At 44.9% G+C, this 11,206-nt stretch overlaps 1 protein-coding gene across 1 annotated transcript; it reads right to left on the reverse strand.

The window, feature by feature from the left end:
* Window positions 1-343: 343 nt before the first annotated feature.
* On the reverse strand, window positions 344-4,685 carry PPP1R3G (protein phosphatase 1 regulatory subunit 3G). The gene has a single exon (XM_077810689.1). It carries the CDS (start codon window positions 4,397-4,399, stop codon window positions 3,419-3,421), a length of 981 nt encoding a protein of 326 aa, XP_077666815.1. The 5' UTR covers window positions 4,400-4,685; the 3' UTR covers window positions 344-3,418.
* Window positions 4,686-11,206: the final 6,521 nt, after the last annotated feature.

Genomic DNA, 11,206 nt, shown 5'->3' on the forward strand with positions numbered 1-11,206 from the left:
TTTGGCTGACTGGACAACTGGTGAGCTCATAATATCACATATACCATCGATATAAAACATCATTAATTTAGAGGGTAAGTGATTTTTATTCATACTTTTAAAATGCTTGTTAAATATCTATATCTATCTTTTCCTATTTGAATAAGTATAAGGTATGGGATGTTAAGTTAGTGTTCTGGAAAGTTCTGACATTTTGGAGACCAACTCTGAAAATCTTTGCCAGAGTCTGTTGCATACCAGAGAACATTCTGGCCTGTTGTGAATAATCTTGCCCTGACAGCAGGATTCTCTGACATACCAGCTACCATCTCTGCTCTCTCCCACCCTCCCTCCCTCCCTCAGCATAGACTAGATTTGACCTTTAATAGTTTAAAAATATATATATTTTTATTTTTTTATGCTGTAATTCAGCAAAGAATTGGGCTCAATACTTTTAACATCATACCTCAGCTGTAATAGCATACATTTCAAGTACTAACCATCTAATGTTTTATGTCTTTGCCATCTTAACAAACTAAATCAGCTCACATTTTCCCATGTAGTATCCTGTTTATACTACATATTTTTATAAAAATGTATCGGGGACAGTAAACCATTTCACTGTTTTCCTTTTTAAAATATATGGACTCTGTGCATATTTGGGTGGGGGTATACATAACTTGTAGAATTACTACTGGGATTTCTTTTTCAGTTTATATTTATACAACTTACTGTGTACAACCTCAAACACAGTACTGTATCACAATAATATAGGTCAAGTTGAGTAATGAAACGTTCAAGTAATCAATTTTCAATGGAATTGTGTTTTCGTTATACTAAAAAGGCCTCATACACACTGAAAATCTAATGTGTCATGGCAGGTGCTTACAATATTGTAGTGCCCTAACATAGGTGAACCATGATTTAGTCCTGTGGCTCAGACAGGATTAAACCATGTTTTAGCCATCACCCTGAATGCTGCTTACAGACCTGCAAAGTCCAAGGTTATAGTGTGATTCACTAACAAAGTCTGACCCTGTCTACACTGCAAAATCAAACTGTGTTTTAACCTTTAGAGGGCACGATCACGTTGTAATTGAGTATTCCATTAAATTAGCTTTCTATAATGTAGACAAGCCTTGGAGCATCTAGTTCTATAAATTACAGCTCCATGCACTTAAACAACTTATATCAGTCATCTAAATGTAAAAAGTTGTACTTTTCCATGCTACTTATCTTGTTACACTGCTTAGATGTTAGCGAATGGGGTCTCTTACAAATGTGTACTGACAAATGACACTTAGAACACATGCTTTCATACTAAACAAAATAAGGTACTATAAACACCTACAGAAATGTGGTTATGAATATAGCATGAAGAGGGTTGAAGGAAACCATTTATTTTCACGCATTAGTGAGGACCATGGAAAACTAAGACCTGACTCTACTTCATAAAATCATTCCTCAGGTAGTGATCTCTAACAAATATTTACCCATGCCAAACTGTACAAAAATCCATCATACTATTGAAAATTTCACATCTGTGTGATGTAGTTAGGTCAACCTAACCGACTCTGTAGGCACAGCAAGATTGACAGCAGAATTGTTCTGTCAACCTACCTAGCGCCTCTCGAGGGTGGTGGATTTACTACAGCAACAGAAACTCCTTCCTTCACTATAGTGCTACGGAGGTGTAACAGCAGTTGTGCTGCTCTAGTACTGGTAGCGTAGACATACCATTAGAAAAACCATCACTATTTAAAATTTCTAGACCTGTCATTAAGAGGAAAAAGCAACTCGTGTATGTGTGTGGCAAGACTCTGTTTTAACAAAGATTAGCCAGAGTTACACATGAACTTTATAAAAAAAAAAAAGGCTGTGGTAGGTGGGAAGTGCATTAGCCATTGAACAATGTTAAAGAGCACTAACTTACAAGGAAAGAAGGATATTTTCCATCATTCAGGGCCTCCAAAACTAGAGCAAAGATGGGACACTCAAGTAAACCAGAAAGTGCTCACACTCATGAAAATTATATTATGGACTCCATTAAATTAAAAATAAAGTGGAAGACTGCTGTCTTATTATGTTGCTTTTGGAAGGGGGTGAAAGAATTAGGCCCCTTGTTTGAATGTGTGAAGAGTACTGACTGAACTTAAGCCTTTAAATTCCTCCACGCTCTGGCAAAGACATATGTGCTTGACTTTAAGTGCTTGAGTAGCCTCACTGACTAATCACATGAGTAAAGTTAAGCATAAGAACAGCCATACTGGGTCAGACCAATAGTCCATCTAACCCAGTATCCTCCTGTCTTTCGACAGCAGCCAATGCCATGTGTGTCGGAGGGGATGAACTGAATAGGCAATCATCAAATGATCCATCCTGTCATCCACTCCCAGCTTCTGACAATCAGAGGCTAGGGACAGCCAAAGTGTGGAATGGCCATTGATGGACCTATTGTCCATGAACTTATCCAATTCTTTTTTGAACCCATGTGTTTGTAGAATCAAGACTTAAGAATTATGGGAGTTGGCGACTGACCCTCGCCCAGTTCTCCCTCTCAAAAAAGAGCTGGATTTCTGCAACTCGTAATAAGAAGTCAGTTTTTGCCTACATCTGTCCCTGTTTCTAGGAAATGCCTACATACCCATAAAAGGGAAAGTGTGTGCATTATCTGTCAGTCCAAAGACCTAATGCATAACCATAGCACAGTCACAACACTGGATTTAAAGTTCTCTCCTTAAATTCAGTGTATTAAATAGGAAACTTACATAAGGCACCACCATCAAGTTAGAGAATTTTTTTTTTTTTAAATAAATCACAAAAATCTTGTTTCCAGTTCTCTTTAAACAACTTTAAAGAGAAAAGTCTATGTGAGGCAACTGTGCTGATTTCTTGCAGCTCTTGAGAGTTCATTTCCTTTACAAAAATGGTGAACTAACAATACCGGAACTAACAGGTCAGACCTAGCTTTTTCTACAACTTTAAGGCTGACGGTAGGAGGTCCCAAAATAAGCCACATTCCAATGGGAGGCTCAGAAACCAGTGACTATGCAGCAAGGTCTCCCCAGGAAAATGGTGCAGGGTTGTTCCAGGGTGCGAGTACAGGGGATGGGACGCTGCAGTGGTATCTGACAGCTAAGGCTTGGCTTGGCACAGCGTGTTTGCCTTCTGGGTTCAAGGGCAGGACATTCATAGCCGGCTGCTTGTTACCCCACCCCACTCATCTTAGGCTCGGCACAATGGGTGGCCGGCCGGCCCCAGGCTCCCTGGAAGGCGCTGGCTGACTGGCGGCTTGTTTGCCCCCAAACTAAGCTCAGAGTAGGGCGCTGCTTTTGCCCCCAAGCTGAGTAATGCTGGTCTGCTCCCGGGCTAAGCTGAAGGCAGGGGCTGCCCCAGGCTGGGTAGTGCTGGTGTGGTTCACGGCTGGCCCGGGCGGCACTCAATAGAGGGGCCCGGTGGCGTCGCCGTGGCCGGGGTCTGTGCTGGGCGCTGCGGGGAGCCCCCCGGGGGCGGGGCGGCAGCAGCGCAGGGTGTAGTTGCTGCCCCCGTTGTTGTCCCAGTACTCGCCCTGCTGGCTGCGGTAGCAGACGGCGAAGTGCACGGCGGAGCCCTCCTGCAGGCCGGGCGGGGTGCACAGGCTGAAGTGGAAGCGCTCGGTAGGGGGGTCGCTCCCTTCGGGGCTGGGCAGGGGCAGGGCCGCGGCGTCCAGGAAGGAGAGCCACTCGTTGAAGGTGTAGCGCACCGTCACCTCCTTGGGGCCCGGGCAGCTCAGCACCCGCACGGTGCCCCGCACGTCCAGGTCCCCCGCGGGGCGGCCCAGGCACTCCAGGCACACCCGCTCCCGCCGCAGCCTCTCGGCCGCCGCCAGCTCCCCGGCGGGCTGGAAGTCGGGCACCAGCTGCAGGGGAGGCGGCGGGCGGCCCCCGCAGCCCAGGCCGAGCGCGGCGCTGAATTCCTCCAGGGGCAGGCGCCGCAGGCGGGAGAGCACGGCGGGCGGTACCTGCGGGTCTTCCGCCGCGCTGAAGTGCTTCACGCTGGCCAGGTTCAGCCCCAGCGAGTCCGCGAACTGCACCCGCTTCTTGCACTTGGTGCAGCAGCCCCCGCTGCCCTCCTCCGGCGGCTGGAAGAGCCGGGCGGCCGCCAGGCTCGGGCTCGCGGGCAGCGACAGGGACCGCCCGCCGCGGCGGCGCAGCCCCAGCAGCAGCTCTCCATCCCCCGGCGGGGGAGAGGCTCCGGCCCGCTCCGGCTCGCCCCAAGGCTCCTGCAGAGGCAGCGCAGCCGCCGCCGCCCCTTCTTGCTCTGCGGAGCTGCCTCGCCAGAGGTCCCGCGGGAGCAGCCGCGCCGTCCCCTCTTGCTGGCGGCTCCCGAAAGGCGCTAGCATTTGCTCCAAGCCCAGCAGTCCGGAGTCCCGGCCTTCCATGGCATGTCGCCCCCCCTCCTCCCCGGGAGGCGCTGCGGCTGCTGGCGCAGGAGGGCGCCCGACCCCCCTCCCGGCCGGGGCTTGCTCTGGCTAAGGCGGTGGGGTCACTTTATCCCCTTTGCCTTGCGGCGGAGTCATGGTGGGGGTCGCGCCCCTGTCCCCTGTGGGCTCGGGGCGGACGCTCGGGAGAAATCAAGTGGCGGGCTGCCAGCCACGTCCCCAGCCCTGCCAGAGCCAGGGGGCGAAGGAGCAGAGCGGACCCAGCGCCGCGGACGGGCTCGGAGAAGTTTCCATGCGTTGAGTGTTTGGCCGACCACGCCCCCCTCGGCGGGAGGCGCTTGCCCGCCCATCCGCGGCTTCCGAGCCAGTGGAGGGCCCTGCCGTTCGTCTCCAGGGCAGCAGCTGCAGGAGGAGTCCAAAAGTGGTAGCAGAGCGAGAGAGAGAGAGGAGAGTCCCAGCGGGAAGCGGCTGCCACCGCATTTTCCCTGCAGGGCCCTGAGATAGCTTGTGGTTTGCTTACTGCTCCCAAGCACGAGCCCCTCTAGAGCTGCCAGGGTCAACCAGCAGTGCCTTTCACCCCCTGTAGCGGCAATGCTATTCTCCTTTTCATTGCAGTGCCTTAGGCCAGGGGTTTGTGTAGCCCTGGGGGTAGCCGGCCTTATCTGGATATTTGGCTAGTTTTACAACGGGCTACATAAAAAGCCCACTGCAAACTAAAACTTCACACAAACAATGACTTGTTTATACTGCTCTATATACTACACACTGAAATGTGACTACAATATTTATATTCTAATTGATTTATTTTATAATTATATGGTAAAAATGAGAAAGTAAGCACTTTTTCAGTAATAGAGTGCTGTGACACTTCTATATTTTTATGTCTGAGTTTGTAAGCAAGTAGTTTTTAAGTGAGGTGAAACTTGGGGGTATGTAAGACAAATCAGACTCCTGAAAGGGGTACAGAAATCTGGAAAGGTTAAGAGCCACTGGCCTAGGCCATGCCTGTATAAAACCAGGGCACAGTGGTTCAGGCTACCCCATAGTTAGTCTCACATTCTAACTGCCAGATTTGATACTTCAGGGAATCTATGATGCTACCATAGAGAAGGCAAAAGTAATTTAAGCCCTGGTCGTGCAACAGGCTCTCTGCATAGGTGATTGACCTCAATAAATGCAGCAGGTACTTGGCAAAGACATTAAAGGTGTCTTGGCAAAAAGAGATTTAAAGGTGTCCCTTTTTCGCTTGTGTGATATACAAAGGCCTGGGGGGAGGGGTTTGCTGTTACTGCTTTTTAAAGTTTTTACTTCAGATTTTTTTAATGTAGAAATATCAGGATGGGTACATCTAGTCTTCCTGGCTTTGCAGAGAACTCACTGGGGATGTTAATTCGGATCTTTCTGCTGGTCTTAATTGAAGACAGTGTTGAATCTTTAAAAAAAACTTTTTTGTCATCAGGCCATTTGAGTAAAATAGAAACAAAATCAAAACATTTTAAACAGATTTCCCACTTCTGTTAAGCTGTGGAACTTAACTTCTGTTCCACAGATTTCACTTCTGTGGAACACTGTCAGAATCCTGCCAGTTCTCCACTAATGCTTGTGCCAAAATTTTTCAAAAGTGGCCTTTGATTTTGGGTGCCCAGCTGGAGATCTCTTGGGCCTGATTTTCAAAAGTGCTGCGCCCTTGTAGGTCCAATTGAAGTCTGTGTGAGTAGCAGGTGATTCGCGTGCTGTCAACTTTTACCATTGTATCACAGGTCTCATATTTGTTGTTTTTCTTTTATAGGCCTGTGATTATATGAGAACCTCTCCTCTCATAATTAAAGAGAGAAACTTGAAAACAAGAACCCTGAAGTCTCAAAAACCCAAAAAATCAAAATAAAAAGAATCCCAAATGTATTATTCTTTTAACGTCTCATGATTTTTAAGCCACACATTACTTTTTTTTTTCCCTCAGACTCGTGAAGATGCACAGGTCCCTTTTGAAAATCTAGTTATAGTGTTTTCTAAGTTTATAATGTAAAAAAAAAAAAAAACACACAGAAAAAAGTTTGATTTCAGCAAAAACAGTGCAGTACCCTATAGGCCATTTTTAGCTGAATGTTGCATGTTAAATGACAGCACCATAATGAGGACTTGATTAGGACTTTTGGAGTCAATGCCCTTGCATGTCTGAGAAGTTTTCCAAAATTAAACAGGTACTTAGTACACATTACAGCTGTCGTCTTTAGATAGTTCTGTTGGTGAAAGTACAATTCCTCTCCTTCACTCCACCTTTTTCAGGACAGAGAAACTAGAAATCCACATGCAAGGAACATCGCTTTCTGGAGATTTAGGTTTTCGCAATGGATTTCTGTCATCAAGGTAATTTTCTGAAGAAATTAAGATGTATTTTTAATTAAATTTCATTTCAGTTGCAAAAATAACCTTCCAAAGGTGAACTGAATCATAGAATCATAGAATATTAGGGTTGGAAGGGACCTCAGGAGATCATCTAGTCCAACCCCCTGCTCAAAGCAGGACCGATCCCCAATTAAATCATCCCAGCCAGGGCTTTGTCAAGCCTGACCTTAAAAACTTTTAAGGAAGGAGATTCCACCACCTCCCTAGGTAACGCATTTCAGGTAGTTGAAAGCAGCTATCAAATCCCCCCTCATTCTTCTCTTCCGTAGGCTAAACATCCCCAGTTCCTTCAGCCTCTCCTCATAACTCATGTGTTCCAGTCCCCTAATCATTTTTGTTGCCCTCTGCTGGACTCTCTCCAATTTATCTACATCCTTCTTGTAGTGTGGGGCCCAAAACTGGACACAGTACTCCAGATGAGGCCTCACCAGTGTCGAATAGAGGGGAACGATCACGTCCCTCGATCTGCTGGCTCGATCTGCTGGCCCTACTTATACACCCATTGGCCTTCTTGGCAACAAGGGCACACTGTTGACTCATATCCAGCTTCTCATCCACTGTAACCCCTAGATCCTTTTCTGCAGAACTGCTGCCGAACCATTCGGTCCCTAGTCTGTAGCGGTGCATTGGATTCTTCCTTCTTAAGTGCAGGACTCTGCACTTGTCCTTGTTGAACCTCATCAGATTTCTTTTGGCCCAATCCTCCAATTTGTCTAGGTCCCTCTGTATCCTATCCCTACCCTCCAGCGTATCTACCTCTCCTCCCAGTTTCGTGTCATCTGCAAACTTGCTGAGGGTGCAATCCACACCATCCTCCAGATCATTTATGAAGATATTGAACAAAACCGGCCCCAGGACCGATCTTTGGGGCACTCCACTTGATACCGGCTGCCAACTAGACATGGAGCCATTGATCACTACCCGTTGAGCCCGACAATCTAGCCAGCTTTCTATCCACCTTATAGTCCATTTATCCAGTCCATACTTCTTTAACTTGCTGGCAAGAATACTGTGGGAGACAGTGTCAAAAGCTTTGCTAAAGTCAAGGAACAACACGTCCACTGCTTTCCCTTCATGCACAGAGCCAGTTATCTCGTCATAGAAGGCAATTAGATTAGTCAGGCATGACTTGCCCTTGGTGAATCCATGCGGACTGTTCCTGATCACTTTCCTCTCCTCTAAGTGCTTCAGAATTGATTCCTTGAGGACCTGCTCCATGATTTTTCCAGGGACTGAGGTGAGGCTGACTGGCCTGTAGTTCCCAGGATCCTCCTCCTTCCCTTTTTTAAAGATGGGCACTACATTAGCCTTTTTCCAGTCTTCTGGGACCTCCCCCAATTGCCATGAGTTTTCAAAGATAATGGCCAATGGCTCTGCAATCACATCCGCCAACTCCTTTAGCACTCTCGGATGCAACGCATCTGGCCCTATGGACTTGTGCACGTCCAGCTTTTCTAAATAGTCCCGATGAGATACAGTTCTACTGTGTGGGCATCCGATCTCCCAGAGAGGGGCAAACTGCTCCCATTCATCTCATCTGGTATTAAAGATAAATGGATGCCAATGAAATATTAACTCTCTTAGGAGCAGTCATCTAGCATGGCTAGATAGTTCATTCATTTGAACAGATATTTCCACAAGAATAAGGGTGCAAGCTTGCGCTATTGAAGATTAGAACCACTAATGTTAAGATAACAGTTATTTAAAATTTCCCAGTAACCTGATTCCTTTTGTAACTTCTGTCATTGTAATCAGCTTTTACCAATAACTAGTTCTGGAGCATGCAAGAAAGAAACTAATTCTCAGCCTAGTCTTGTGTGATATACAGGAACTGGTTCAGAGAATAACTAGGAAAACAGATGGTCACTGTTGCTCAGGATACATTATTTGACTATCATGGATTAGAATGGGAGTCAGCAATGGACAACACCGTAACACATAAGAGTGGAATCTTTTCTTCTGAAACGCTGATAAACTTACAAATAGTCTGAAGGGCAAACTAAAATACCTGAAATGGCTAGTTTAAGTCATATTGGTGCAAATACCAGTCTGCACCAATGCAATTTAGTTACCCGAAGGATTTATACCAGTGTACTACCTGTGCAACTACAGTGTAGTTACACCATTGAAAATGTATGTAATTAAGACACACCTTTATACCCTGATCCTGAAAACACTTTGAGACATGCTTAACTTTACACACTTAAGAAGTCCCTTTTAAGTCAATGGAATAACTCTTGTGCATAAAGTTAAGCACATATGTAAATGCTTGCAGGATTGGGGCCTAATCCATAGACTCTATCTGAAGGCTATTCAGAAACACTATATTAGAGGCAGTGCTAGTGTGTATGCTGAAGAGCAAAACCAAAGTAACAAGGAGTGAATAAAATGTGGCTAAATAATGAGGTATGAAATATCGTAACTCTTGGATACTATACATATATTCAGTAAGGTCAGATCAACATAGCTTCTGTAAGGCTAACTTTGTGCTGGTTTAATACGTTAGAGTTCTCTGAAAGAGACGCATAAATAAAATACTGGCTCCATGTGTTTGAATTTTCAAACAGCTTTTGACAAGGTCTCCCAAGAAAGGGAGACTTTTTCTGGGGAAAACACAGGATAAAGGAGAAAATCCTATTGCAATGTTGCCAACTCTCACAGTATTTGATGTTTTTTTTCTTAAAATTCCAGCTTCTGGAGTCATGTGATAACGTAAGACTCTCAGCTTTCATTTTTAAACAAAAGTACATTTCTAGATATCATGGTTATGGAGAAAAGTTCTAAACCATTATCTTTAAAGATTCAAATAACAAAAGGCAAATAAAAAGATCCCCAAATTATTATATACTTTTTAAACCTCAAGATTTAAGCCAATCTCATGATTTTTGGGGGTCCTGGCTCATGATTTTTGAACACTTGGAGTTGACAATATTGTATTGTGGGTAAAACTACATCTGCTAATCTGAGTAAAGGAAAATTAATAGAGGTTGGGAAGATAATGGTGAACCCTAAGAAAAATTTTATAATAATAATGCTATTTAATATTTATAATAGTGCTTTATAAATTAAAAATTCTATACAGTGTACCTAATCCTCAGAATACCACTGTGAATCAAAAAAGTATTATCCCATTTTAGAGACGGTGAGATCCACAAAGATACTTAGGCACCCAGATTTTGCTGCCAAAATCTCTGGGTTTTTTGGGCTCCACTGCAATCCAGAAAACTCCTGTAAAACCCTATAGGCGCCCAAGTTTTCAGGGTAAAAGTTCCCCCAGTGCCTATGAGCATGTGCCCTGCTTCCTTACTGTAATTGTCCAGATGTCTATCTCCCCCTAAGCCGCAGAGCGATTCACAAACCGGGGGGAAAACAGACACTCCTCTGCCTAAGTCACATGCTGGGCCAGATCCGATAAATGTGTTCAGAGGCCACCTACTGGTATGGGTTTCATTCACAATCTGGCCACTAGAGGAGGTAGTGGTGGTAGTGGTGGCAATACTTATAACTTTAACTTTTAGCCCAATTGCTAAAAACACTTGCCAGGAATGTTGAAGATACAGGTTCAATTCTCCCCACTGCCAGGGGGTCTCCTACCTCTTAGGAGAGTGCTCCAACCAATGAGATATGGAATAGTCTGATTTGAGACTCCCTCAGTATCTCCCGTTTAAGTGTTCCACCATGAATAAATAATGAAAGACCGGTTTGAGGAGGGGGACTGGATTCTGGGTTTCCCATTTTCCAAGTGGGTTCCTTAACCACAGGACTACAGTCTTTCTCTCTGTTTGGCCCAATGACTGTTCCCCTGTGGATAAATACTTAAATGCTCATTTGTGGATCTGTGTCTGGACCTACCTCCCTAACTCCTCATCTTATGCTTATTCCACAAAAGCATTCTGCTTCCCCTGCGCTACGTGTTACTTACTATGTTTGTTAATGAAGGAGCGGTGAAATTTGCTGATCACAAAAAACTATTTAGATGAGTAAAAAAATAGAGAGGATTGTAGGAAAAACCTCCAGAAAAATCTAACCAAACGCAGGATAGCATAACAGCAGCTGAATTTTAATTTTGATAAATGCAGGGTAATGCATATTGAAATGAATAATGTATATTTCTCCTAATAGTATCCCCTTGACTGTAGTAAATTGATCTGCGAAGAGGATTGCCGTTCATAAGAATTCTGTGCAAGCAGTAGGAATTAATATTGGATCAAAATCCATTTAAGCATTAAATCAGGTAGTTATGGATCTTGGGAATTTAAAAATTCTGAGGGCCGGGTAAATTGTTTGTTAGTATTCCCAAAGCAGGTGAAGTTTGAACTCTTAAGTGTAAGGGTTATATCCTCAGCTGGTTTAAATTGTCACAGCTGCTACAGCTATGAGGATCTGCCCCCAGGCCTTTAA

This window comes from Eretmochelys imbricata, chromosome 2 (assembly GCF_965152235.1).
Source record: "Eretmochelys imbricata isolate rEreImb1 chromosome 2, rEreImb1.hap1, whole genome shotgun sequence".
NCBI classification, from domain to species: Eukaryota; Metazoa; Chordata; order Testudines; family Cheloniidae; genus Eretmochelys; species Eretmochelys imbricata.

What these genes read in the sequence shown, in the direction of transcription:
- PPP1R3G (XM_077810689.1), bottom strand. Translation starts at nt 4,399, where the DNA reads ATGGAAGGCCGGGACTCCGGACTGCTGGGCTTGGAGCAAATGCTAGCG.